Source organism: Strix uralensis, chromosome 3 (genome assembly GCF_047716275.1).
Source record: "Strix uralensis isolate ZFMK-TIS-50842 chromosome 3, bStrUra1, whole genome shotgun sequence".
Lineage (NCBI taxonomy): Eukaryota > Metazoa > Chordata > Aves > Strigiformes > Strigidae > Strix > Strix uralensis.
This window is the reverse complement of record NC_133974.1, coordinates 52,466,137-52,479,863: the sequence shown is the minus strand read 5'-3', so window position 1 is coordinate 52,479,863 and position 13,727 is coordinate 52,466,137. Positions and strand designations below refer to the sequence as shown.

The window sequence follows — 13,727 nt, the reverse complement described above, 5'->3', positions numbered from 1 at the left end:
CTGCTCCAAGCAAGGTCAACACTGAATTCAGACCAGTTTGCTGTAATGCAAACACTGGATTCTGAAACGCCACAGCAACCTCTTCTTGTAACACAGCGTAAGGAAAAGACCAGCTCAAAATCTTATGGCAGTGACACATGATTTTAAACAGATGGTCCTTTAGTTCAGGGCACTGTTCCTTGGTTTGCGAAGCCAGTATGTCACACTGAAACCAGCCCATTGCTGCTGCACACAGAGAACCCTCCAGCTTCAGCAGCAGCCTCTGGCCCCGCAGTCCCCTGCCCTGTCCACTACCTCTGCTGGGTCAGAGTGTGCTACTCAGCTCTGGCAGTCCCGGGGATGGCGGCAGCTGGAAGGAAGAGGACAGAGATGGGGAGAAAAAGAAAGCAAATGAAGTTTTCCAGGGCTTTGTGCGTATTCTGTCCCCGCAGCAGAAATTATTTCATCCTCCTCCTGACAGAGTTGTGAAAGCTTGTTCCTTCAACTTGAAAGCAGTTGCTTTGGCCAACATGGATGTTATCAGAGGCAGCAGCAATGGCCTTTAATTTTTAAAAGAATTAGGTATTCACATCTTCATTTGCTGATTACAGCTATTGAGCCTCATTAAAAAAACCCCAAATCTGCTGCATTTACTCTTATAAATAATTTATTAAATGTACCAGCATTTCATAGATATTCAGGATATGTACAGTTTTTGATACTGAGGTTCTCATTTTAATAGGCATATCTTACAGGTTTTCTCCATTTTTCCTGAAGCGGATAGCATGATTTTGCAAGAATAAGATAGACAAATAAATTCATCTAGTTTCCAAGGAACAGGTGCACTGAACAGTTACTGACCACCATGGGGTTTTTTTGGGAAAGACTGCACCCTGGTGGACATATCACCAATTTTTGTTAAATACTATTCAAGTGACAAAATGTCCCTTGAGGACCTAATGAGAATTTCTCCATATCAAGGATGAAAAAGAAAGAAAAAAAAAGCAATCAAGATATTAAACCACCGGTAAAACTTATCACACACACAAAATCGAAGAAATCCTACAGCATACAATCTAATTCTTATATTTTTGTTGATTCAGAGGCAACCATGAACAGTGGGAGATTACCCTGTCCACTCCAGAGACCAGTGGCCTATAAAAGCACTTGAGTGCATACAAGTTGAGAACCTATCAACACTATCCCAATAGCCAAAGAAGATCATCTCCTCAAACATTTCTCAGAAAGACTACTGTCCTAGAAGACAGTCCAGTTCATAAAAAGATGCTGGAACAGAAATATTTTTGAAATTAGTAGAAAAGCCATTCCAAGAACACATCAAGCGTTCCCATACAAATGGAACAATCCACCTGCAGACCAGCTCTGGAGCTGCAAACCTGGTTAAGACCCAGTCATGGAACAACATACACCCAGATGCTCCATGAATATGACAGGGAGAGAAATACATACTAATGCCCTCTTATGAAATATAAATTCCTGCTATACCTAAACCGAAGAACAAAAATTTATTCTAGGCTATTATTAGGTTGTACTTCCATGGATAACCAAATTGATCAGACACTGCAATTAGACTTTCACTAATTTAACTGCCTGCTTTTACTAAGCCACTATTTCAGTAAGTTCTCTTCCAAGCTGTAAGGTTTCTGTGAACAGCAGAGAGATATTACTTTGGATTTCTGTCAAAATCAATACAGTGGTTTACTTGTCCTCCAACTGTATTGACACAGTCTCTGGGACTCTATTTGCTTGGTACTTGTAAAAGAGGGACAGTATTCTAATGAATAGGGCCCCTGGGCCAAGCACAGCTTCCCGTGGAAGCGGAGACTTCTTATAGCTGGGTTGAACTTGGTCCAGCAACAGTCTCATAGAAAAGCTCTGAACAATTTCTACTTTCTAGTAGATATGTGAAAGAGAATCTTTTCTTTCTGGCTGTGACTTCTAAACGCAGCTGCAAAAGACAGCTTGCTTTTATCCTACTCAGCTGGTATGCCATATAATGTGCCCTGACTTCTACGTCTCCTTCAGTTTTATTTAGGAGGTAGATATTTCACGCCATCTTTTAGCAAGGAAAGGTACAATTCCACCTACATCCATAATTTCAGTACACCTGAAAATGGTTGGTTAAATAATTAGACTTGTGCGCATTAGAATGTGCACTCCAGAAAGACAGCTAATTAAAATATGTTTACACTGTACTGTGCAATGCAGCATAGAGACCCCCACGGTAGCTCAGGTATGCAGAAAAATACAGCTGGACTAACCCATGCTGACTGCACTGGCCTCTCCACAGAATCGAAGTAATCAGAGAATAAAGCACCTACAACTGTAAGAGGTAACAGTAACTGTAAGTGTCGCATGCAACATGAGTAGATGAAAAAAATCAGAAGTGTTATTTCCAAGTCAGAGTAATTTTAAGCTCTTAAAATATCAGCCTTACTGATGAAGTAATCCTGTTACAACCAAGTTACTGAATACTCATAAAGAGCTTTGAGATTCATGGACAGAAGACTGTTTCTTATTAAAAAGGACATTAGTATCTTGTGAAGGAAAGATTTTAAAATACTGAATGCTGCATGAATGAGGCAGTCCAGTTCTAGAAGGAGTACTGATGCTGAAATAGCTATGAAATTATTTCTCTACCATACTCATAAATAGCTTGTGTGCAGCATGTAAAAGAAAATCCATAATTCTGCTTCGCACTGGAAGTTTATATATGCCTACATAAGTAAGGAAAGTATATTGCCTTTTTTTAAAAAAAACAATGCTCAAAAGGGAATTTTCAAGAAAAGAGACTGCTTTGGCTGAAGGTACAGATACAGAAGAACAAACGAATGCTTGTATTTTAGGACTTCCTAGTCTTTTTAGCCATGCTTCAAGGACTACAACATTGGAAAATAATGCTAGTTAAGCTTTTGGCCATTTATGTCATAACGGCTTATGAAAAGAAATTTGTTTTTTTCTAGAGAGAAAGTTTTCTCTTTAGTAGCTGAAATTACATAAGAAGATTGCCTTATATCAATGGATTCAAAATAGGGTAGATTACCAATGACTGCAGATGCAAAACTGGTTACCAATTAAAAAAAGGTCAGACTCTCAGAGTAATTATAAATGGCTTTCCATCAAACTGGGAGAGGATCTTATACAAGATTATAAAATGGCCTGCCTGGACTATTTTATTCAATACTTTTATGGATTATGCCATCAGTAAAGGATCACATACCTGTAAAACCTGCAGCTGACACCAAAGACAAGTGTGAAATATTTCACTTCAGCAAAGATATGCTGAGCGACAAATACCAAAAAAACCCCCCAAACCCCAGACAGTAACTGATTAGGTACAGGGAAAAAAAATACAGGCTGCAAGGGTAATGGTGTTGATAAACTTAAGTCCATCTGACACCAATGAAGGAAAAAAAAGAAATCTGAGATTTATGGCAAAGGAAAAGCTATATAAAACACGGAACAGCACTGGCAAGGCCTAGTCTAGGTTGGCGTGTCCAATTTTAAGCAATGTATTTTAAAGAAAAATGTACATAAAAATTGAGAGTAACACGAACGATAAAATGTTGGGGGTGAGGAGAAGGCCTAGAAAAGACTAAAGAAATATGCTTGTCAGTCTAAAAAGAGGTGAAGGACAGAAGGTGAAAAACTGATAAACTCAAAGGTACTTTCAATATGCAAAACATCAGAGACAACCATGACCCATGGCTTGATAGGGCTGCTGAAGGGTATATGAGAAATGGTTTAAATTCACAGCGCAGAAGGTTCAGGGCCGTTTCAATAAAATCTTAACTCTTATACTCATGAAAAAAACCTACAATATTTATGTAGATTTTAAAACCATTCAAAATAGTATAAAAATAGGAATGACCCTGAAGCAATTCTGACTCAAGAGATCTGAGCAGATCACTGGTTTCAAGCTGTTGTCTGTGGATACAAGACCTGAATAACCCCTGACTCCTTCTGGGGAGTCTGAAAGAGAGGACAAGCAGGTTTGCATTCACAGTAACAAGAGCTCACAACCTCTTTGGTGTCAGGAGTGAAATGACAGCTTAAGAATCCAATGTTTAAGCAAAAAAAGAAAAAGGGAGATCAACTACAGCAGTCAGATTTGGCTTTTTCATTTGTCTTTTATATGCCTGAAGTACAATGCTTTGTATCCTAAAGAATAAAGACAGCATCAGGTACCTGACTGCTTCCACATGCTGGTATAACAGGGACATTCTTGATAAAGCTGAGGTCTGGTTATGGGTCAGAGATCTGAGGTTTGCATTTGGCATGCTCTTCCTCAGTTTTCTATGAACTGAGGGACAGTACTAAAAGTGACTCAATTAAACTACGGTATTTTTGAATTTGTAAAAAATACATCCTGGAAGGGCAGCTCATTCTCAAGAGGTTATTTGCTGCAAAGAGAAGCTGCAGATCTTAACCCTAATGTGGAAAACATCCCTACTGACTGTATCAACTTCACCTCTCCAAACTCCTGGAATGAAGGGAGCCTTACTGAGATGAGAAGGTCTCATCTAGATTTTAAAAGTTGCTGGTGCTGATAAGGTTCAAAGAGTGCTTTTTGATGAAATAGTTGGGGATAGACAATAGTTAAAGAAAAATAAGTAATTTGGAATGACATACAATCTTAAAAAAGCCATATCCTTAAGTAAAAGGTAGCACAGAAATCTGAAACCTCAGATAGCAATAAGCACAGAATCCTATTTGAACTGAGGGCAGAGAAATGGAAAACCCAAGCATGCATACAAAATGGCAGAGGCTAAAAATAATACATAGTGAAATTGGAATATCTTGTTTTACATTCATAAACTAACATAATTGGTAGGATAATACTGACATAATTTGATAGAATACACTCTTTACCAAGTAGAAAGAATACAGAAATAAGATGGTCATACCAGTGGGCAAAAATATGCTCTATGCTACAGAAAGCTTAAAGACAAATCAGATTAACAAGTTAATAGCGTTAACAAGCATTAAAGGATCCTTTGGATTGAAATTCCACGTTTAAGTAGTGGAGAGTACAGTTCCCAGGACTCACTTACTGACTGTTCAGCCAGAAGATGCAATAACTATGAAATGGTAACAGAGACTAAACAGGTGCTAGGGAAAGAAGCACAGTAATGATGACATATTTTAGTCACCTCCTTGTGGTACACTGTGCCGATTTCACACCAAGATGTGATGAAAACAGTATTTTTACACAATGTACTTCTACCATGAAGCAGTCATGTTAGAGATTCACATGAAAAAAAGCCAATTGAGCAGTGCAGGAAACTTGATTTTAAGACATTTCTTCTAAGGGTACACATTTTAACAATGACCATAATGCAGTACAAATCAACATTGTTGAGGAAGCAGAGAAAGCCATAAAAACATTTACTAAACTGATTTCAAATCTCAAAACAGGAGGGCTATATTAAGTAAAGAAAATTTTAGAAAGGAACAGAAAGTGAGCACCAAAGGGTAAAGCCTCTTCCAAATGCAGGGACACTTCAGAGACAGCATGTAGGAGAAAAAGAACTAATGCCTGGGGGCTATTAAAAGAAGACTTTAAAGAGACCAGAAGGAAGTGAGCACAGCTGAACAATATGTAAAGAGAAACTATTAGAAATAAGGAACTATTCTTCAGAGAGCTGAAGTTGCATCCAAATATGAAAAATATGAAGAACCAAACTCCAGTCGACAAAGTAAACACTACAGTAAGGCAGCTTCCCCCTCCAAAAGCAAGAAGCAAGTCACATAAGGTATAAAAACTAACACTTGTCCTTTGTCAAAAACTGCAGGGACAGAAAGCATACCAGAGAGCATGTAGGCCAGCAGATGATCAAGGAATGAAAAGAGAACATCAGTGAGGTTTTTTTAAACTCATGTTCATTATGGAGAAGCTTGGGTAGGCTCCTGTGCCAGAACCTTTCTTTATGCATAACATGACAAAATATCTACCTCAAAGTGAAATGTCATAAGGCTAAAGAGTCAAATAAGTGGTAACAAAACACTGGGACCAGATGGTAGTCATCCAAGAGATCTAAAGCTGAACCACAGTGTAAAACATCTTGCCTAGTATCACCTCAATATGACAGAAATGTAACATATCAAATACGATGCCAACTTTCAAAAGATGCTTCAGAGGAGGTCTGGGGAACTACAGGTCAACCAGCCAGGTATTTGTATGGTTAGAAGTTTCAAGCAGTAGAAACTGTAATAAAGAAAACAACAAGTAGGCACTTGGATGAGCATTATATATTGCAGCAGAGCAGACAACACAGCTTTCTGTACAGGTAAATTACAACGACAAAACCTCCAGAATATTTCTGAAGTGACAATCGTGTGAATGAGCAAAACTTGGCTGATTGTTGGATACTTCTACGAAACTGAGTTAGACTGATTACAGGGTGTGTCAAAGACAATATAGAAAAATCCACAGGTCTTTACATAGTCAATTGATTAAAAGTTATTAAAACACTGGCAATAAATGGTCAGTTTCCACAGCACAGGAAAGTTGCTGGCAGATCCATGCTCAGGCTGGCGCTGTTCAACGTATTGACAAACAGTCTTGAAAAAGGGAGCAAGTAGCTTTTACAAAGTTACTCAAAGTCATAGAGAAAAATGCAATGTTAAGAATTCTTAAAAACTGAAGGGGAAAAGCCTCTCACTTTATTAAGCCACAGTGAGAATGCATGTTAAATGCTGTGCACAGCTTTGCTGTTCATCTCGGGACCAATACCGTGAAAGTAGCAGAGGCACAGAAGAGAAACAAGCACAGCCATAGGCATTGAAAGGCTGCAACAGAGGAACAAGAAGACTGACCAGATCTTTTCAGGTAGAAAAAAAGCAGACTGAAATGAAATTATGTCCAAGATCTATAAAATAAGGAATGACACAGAAATGGTGAATAAGAAATGAGTGCTCATTGTGTCTTCCAACTAGGGACTAGGGGATATCAAGTCAAACTAGAAGGCTGTTAAGTTCCACAAGTTTAAAACAGAGGTACTTCCTCACACAAGGTGCTGGTAAGCTGCAGAACTGCCTCCAATAGGTTACTACGTACACAGAAAAATTATATGGGTTCAAGAAGCAGCTGGACAAATTTGACAAAAACAAATGAAACAAACCCAACAAATTCACTGAAAATTAATAAATAGAGAGACATCATTCATTTACAGCCACTGCAGATTTGTTTGAGACCTCCTGCCTTAGCACAATGGTGATAAACAGCCTAAGAGAGGCCAGAGGTCTCAAGACCTGCAGCTTTTGAGAAGTTTACTCTCTGTTCTTCCAGTATGTTATTAAAAACATGTAAGACTTACGTTCATGCCTAGCAATTATACTTGTGTTTTTATACTTGGTCTTTTCCAAGAAGATATTTATTACCCATTATTGAATTTTTTAATAGACAACTTTTTGACAACTTAAAGGAGTGCAGTTTTTAATAGACCTTCTACTGAGCCAGGTGTATCATGCTCATTTACTGCATCTTCTAGCTTGAACTTCAGCTTCTCAGTGCTTGTTCTTATAGTTTAAACTGCCTGTATCTCAGCCTTTTCATAGCTCCATTTTCAGCATACCCAGATCATTATCTATTGAACATTCCTAGAAAGCTGAATATGATAGTTGCACAGTTGCCAGTTGTCAGTCTTAAAAATATATTTTTATACTCTCTTGTAATACAGCTTTCAAGGCAGTTGCTGTACACTGATGATATAAACAAATAGCAGGAGCTTTGAGTAGACTCAATAGTTCTATCTTCCCCCAAACTAAACTTCACAAACAAAAAAAGCCCCAAACCAAACACTGTATGCCTCCAGACCCTTTTTTCCAATATCTGTTTTACACACACAAAAATGCACAACCCACACAATGCAACATTTAATTTCACAGAAAAAAATCTGTCTCTTCAGATCCTGAATAGGCTCCTACCTGCATTGTCTGTCAAGTTCTAACATCAAAATTGCAGCCAAGCTAGTTAGAGTTATGCTATGCAACTAGACATCCATTTCTTAATATTGGCATTTTGCTTATATTCCACATCCGAACAACTCAGTGAAAAGTACCTATTAGCTAAAACCGTGTAAAATAAAAAAAAAGTCTTAAATATATTCAAATTTTTAACATTTACAGGAAAACCTCTAATAAAATGCAAATACAAAGAGAAACTGAGGATGTTATAGTCTGATTTTAGGTAATTCTTTCTTCCAGGTTTCACTGTAATACATGGCTCCCACAGATGTTAGCAATAAAGGCCCAATCTCATCCATCACGGAATGCAGTAAGTGAATTCATACATGCATAAAGCCCTAATGAATTTAAGGGGACTTGTGTGTAGGGAGGTGATTATGATGCATAACAGTTTGCAGGGAGTAGCATTATGAATATAAATACGAATAAAGAAAGACGCAAGTCTGTTGTGCAAAAAGTTGAGTGTTGTGACACTAAGTTTACATAGGAAGTATCAGAACTTGCCTAACAGACTGAATTTGAAGAATATAAAGTATACTTCATATGAAAACAAAGATTCATATTTGCAAGACAAGCACTTGCAGCCAAGTTTAAAACAGAAATGAAAGCTTACAATGAAACACAGAAGAAAAATTAACTGTTGTTATGTGTAAATACACGGCAGTTTTGTTCTTTCAAATGTGTCAGAAAGGATGCTGAGAATCCATAGCCTTTCCACATTATCCCTATTAAAAAAAAATTTTTCTTACAATCCATAAAAAGTCTATTTGAAACTCAAGCCTCTCCAAAACTCAAATGTTTTATTTTTCAAATGCAATTATTTACAAGTGAAACGGTTCTTTTGAGAGAAGAAATCAGCAGCTATAATGGCCACCACCAAACAGTTCTTTGGGTCTGTCTTTGTGAAGAATATTTTAGTAATGTATTCCGACTCTTCGATTCCTGTTCATTCAACTTGTATCTGCAGGCAACCACTCTGAAGAACCTGACAACTCAGTAAGGCTTCCTTTTGGTTTTGAGAGCTATCTTTAGGTGGAATCACATGAAAGAATCTATTTGTATAACAGATCTACAGTTATTTGTCATATTAAAAGTGTGAAATTTTAACTTGTTTTCTTTACACCAATGCAACTAATGGAAGGATTAATTAAGAAAGGTTTGGTAGGAGGTCATACACTTGATTACAGTTTCAAAGGGAATTACAAAATGAAATTTCCCAAATAAATACTATGATCTCCAGCCATATGGATTCTCATTCAAAGACCTTTCCCCATTTTAGTAAGTCTGTTAAAAAGCAATTTACAGAACTTGCAGCCCTATTAACTTCTATGGAGAACAACTTATTTGTCCAACCTGGGCATAATAAAGTTGGAGGTGAATTCCACTGTTAAGGACTTACCATAGGTTGCAAATGTTCTTCTTTGTTGTTCAAACATGAAATCATTGATGTGAGCTGGTTCTGCATATCCAGAAAGCATATTTCTAGGTGCAGCCATTTGTTGAGTCCTAAATGGGTTTTCTGGTCCAAACTACATCAATAATGTTAAAAAAAGTATATAAGAATTACTAATGTTATGTGTGTGTACTTTTTCAGGAAAAAACCCAGGAAAAAAACCCTTGTCTTTCAAAAACTAATGCAAAAATCACTTCTTTATGACTACTGAATAAGCTTCTTAGCCTATCATTTTACACAGTAATTGCTCACACAATTGCTTTGAACAGCTTGTTTCATGATTGAACTTTCTAGCCTGTATGACTGGTACAGAGGACAAATTAATATCAACTACTTGACACAAAACGTTGCCATTCAGTATGTGATCAGTACCAATATTCAGAAAACAAAACCACGGCATACTGTGCCCTGTAAGGGGGAGATATTAAGAAAGAGATACCGGGTCCTACTAAACTCACGTACTTAATATGGAAATTACACTCCCAACAATACTTTAGTGCATTTAAAAAGCAACTGGGGACTTGCTGTATTATTCCAGTTAATACACGTATGAAACCCTGCCTCACTTTTCTTCTGGCAAGATGACAAATGCCAGTCTTCCTGACCATACCATGGTTAGGGAAAAGAACACTGAATACAAACAAATGCAATACACTGAGACTAATATCAAACTAAATTTAATTGTAACGCCTATGCTTGTCAGCCATATTTGCAAACACCTGAAACTGTCCCACATTCGGCTTCTCTAACTAAAACACTTACACAAGGTAAGTGGTAAGTTTAAATCAGTATTTTTTCTCATGTGCCTCATGGCTTTGGTATGTTGCAAAATGCAACCTTGTTATGAAAAGGCCAACTTATGTGGTTCCACAAAAGGTATTCTAAACATAAAGCATAAATAATGTAGAAATTTCAGACTGGTGCAGCCTTTGTCTACCTAGAATGCTAACCCCTGGTCTAACAGAAGGCAAACTGTACAAAGTTAAATACTGAAAAAAGTTAAATGCTTGAACAGCTATTTTCATCTTTCAGATAGCCTGTCAGTTAGAATAAAATAGAAGGTGGTTCACATAACACCAGGCAGTCCAAATTCAGTCTAAAACGATTTTTCACTGTACACATTTAGCATAGCTAAGTTACTATAACACTTAACACTGATGTGAATAGTTATACTGAAAGTACTTGGATTTTAATTTTAAGTCTTCCTCTTAAAAGCCACATATCCGCAAGACTTACACCCAGTCATCTTGCTCTAAGTAGCACAATAAGTAGCAAAAATGTGAAAATAGTAAGAGACTACTTTAATGCAGTTCATGTTTTACTCATCTTTATAATGCTATTTCCTAGCTTGATTTTTAATTTCTGTAGCTATAATTCTGATAAACACTTTAAGATTCTTCTTAGAACAGCTTTATGCAGAACATTAAAATTCAAGCATTAAAAATACCAACATACCCGTGTAGAATCTTTTTCCAGTTTGCCCAAACTAGATCCCAAAATACAGCAAGCATCCAAAGAAGATATGTCTTATATGAATTTCACACAAGATCTGTAGAACTTCTGCCCTTTAAGTCAAAGGCATTTCTGCTCTAAAGATACTGCTTCTTACCTCAGGTGCAAACATGGTATCATAAGTCGGATTGTATTGAACTTCCTTGATAGCAGGATCAAGGTGGACCCCTGTTTCCACATCTTCCTGAAATAAGAGACATATTAATAAACCATTTTTCACATACAGACTTTTAAATATATTACATTACTCCACACCTAATTAGGGCTGTAGTTCAAACAGACTCTTTCAGCACTGTGAAAGGAGAAGAGTAGCTTGGCCAAAATACCGATTGTATAACCAATGTCAGGCCCTCACCGAGAAGTTTGTCTGAGATACATGCAGAATTTTGCATGTTTATTATTACTTTTTTAAAGACTTTAAATGCACACATTTCAAAAACACTAGCAAGACTATAGGCAAGCTTTTTTTTTTTTGAGGATGTTTGAAAACCAGACCTTGTAAAGAAGACCCAATTAAAATGGTCACCAATTTAATATAAAATCATGAAAACCAGAGTTCTACAAAAGGTAGAAGGCAAAAGTCACAAGTAACTGTTTTGAAAGATAGTTGGGAAAAAAATATTAGACATCAGCAAACATAACAATGAGTTTCAGAGAATCCAACAATCCCTTATCTCCAAGTTTTTACCAAAAGGTATAAACTTAACTCAGCTTCAGTATTTAAACACCTTTCCAAACCTGTTGTGACAAAAATTTAACTCGCTAGATGAAGGGACAAGAAAGAAGGGCTAAACAAAAGAATAACTTCTCAAGCAACTCAAAGGGAAAAACTCGGATGGGCACACACAGCTGAAGGAGAAGACAAAGAAGATGGGAAAGAAAAAGGCTGATTAGGTGGCAGTGCTCAAAAAGACCTGGTTTTACAGAGCTCTACAAAGGCTCGTTTACACTGATCCTAAATTGACACTACCTCCTCCCCCCCCATTAAGGGTGCAGTTAATGAAGAACATTATTTTGCAGTATTGTTACTGGTATTGCTTCCTGCATCTTTACTCTAGAATAAGTGCATTTGAGAGGGATTTACAATGGGCTAGTATATTGAGAATATCCCTAGTAATTACACTGAAAAAGCTATCTTAGCATCAGTGCTCACCTACCAACAGGATCCAAAAGCATCTGCAACTCATAGAAGGAAGCAGCACAACAGAGGATCGAATTTTAGCAGTCACTTCATTAATAGAAAATTACCTTGAATAAACTCAGTCTTGTTTTGTATCATAGTATCTTGAAAGAGGAAAATGACATGTTCTTATTTAATATTGCTAGCTCTGACATGCTGTGCCCAGAAGCTTTTTTTCTCCCCAATTCAACAGCAGGTCAATTACAAACAAATTTGCTTAGGCATGCAAGACTTAAAAGGTTTTAAAACCTGGTTTTCCAGAACACAGAAAAGAAAAACAGTACCTAAAGATTTTGGCTTGTTACCTGATTATATTTGGTTAAAAGTTCTCAATAAAACAAAAGTGTGGTTGTTTTTTTTTTTTTAAAAAAAGAGTGACATCAGCAATCCCATCAATTGTTTTTCTACTAAGACCACTGTCTTAGTGGAATTGTTAAGGTCAACTAGAAAGCTTTACTCTCACTGTGTATCAATTATTTTAACAGGCAGGTCCAGCCATTGCACTGCTCTTGCTTGAGCCCTTAGCACTGCCAATTCTCAGCCTGACCTCATTTCTCTCATCACACGACCTTTCCAATTCACTGGGCTTGAATGACAACGGCTACCGGTACATTCACAGCCCTGACTTTCATACATCGTGAACTTGCCTGGGAAGACTACAGCAGGCCTAATCCAGTCATTCAATAACAGTTAGAACAGGAGCATATCAAAACTGTTTCCTAACCTGTATTACCTACACAATTATATCGCCTTTCACAGCTCCCTGACCTGAAGACATTTTCCACAGACAACTTTTTCAAGTCACATCATAGAGCTTGCTCTGCCAGCTAGACTTCACATTAACCAACCTTATGAGAAAATAAAAATTAATATAATTGTTAAAATGGTGAAATTTAGCTGATCAACTGTCAGTGACATTTGAACAGTTATCAGTTTACTTGAAATTAAGACACAGGTTTTTTCCTGCTCTTTAAACTGAGAAAGTGAGAAAAACCCAGCTTTCCAAAAGTATCAAGAATTTTTCAGTTCTGCTATTTTTCCTCCTCTTTTCTCCCTGTTAAGTCCTATTACATGCCACTTGGTAATTGAGAAAAGAAACAGCTTGTGCCATGAAAGCTGATCCTCTGGTGGACGATTATAGCAATTCTGGTTCTACTTCACTGCTGGTAGACCAGTGCTGAATCACTTGGAAGCCACACAATATGTTCACTCCTAGACCACCACAGGCATAGTCTTTCTGTGTGAAAACCACTGAGCCTTGAAATTGAAGCACATGTTATATTTATCAGCGCTACGCTCCCCAAGACTGCCAGCCTTATTCATGCTTTCATATATTTGGGCATCAAATGACGATCTGTTAGTATGTTGCTGAAGCACATAATGTTTATCTTTTCACTATGCCATTTCGCTTTAAACTATATAATAATTTGAACGTGTCCCAGCTCATCACTTTACCTTCTCAGTATTTTAAAGAATTGAAATCTTGATAGGAAAACAAAGTATTGATGCAACATATTCTGAAATGTTAGTCTACAGCAAGAGTTCAAATTGCAGCAGAAAACTTATGCTTTGGTCAACATCCGATAAATGCCATTTTTTACAGTGTTATGAGAC

General features: G+C 37.2%; 1 protein-coding gene across 1 annotated transcript in view; it reads right to left on the bottom strand.

Annotated features, from left to right (window-relative positions):
* Nucleotides 1-13,727, bottom strand: part of CDC40 (cell division cycle 40) — a 41,684-nt gene that overhangs the window by 19,548 nt on the left and 8,409 nt on the right. The window contains exons 2-3 of the mRNA XM_074862269.1: nucleotides 11,031-11,117; nucleotides 9,368-9,497 (exon numbers count right to left, since the gene is read on the bottom strand). Coding sequence (XP_074718370.1) covers nucleotides 9,368-9,497; nucleotides 11,031-11,117 — 217 coding nt within the window. The remainder of the gene's footprint in view (nucleotides 1-9,367; nucleotides 9,498-11,030; nucleotides 11,118-13,727) is intronic.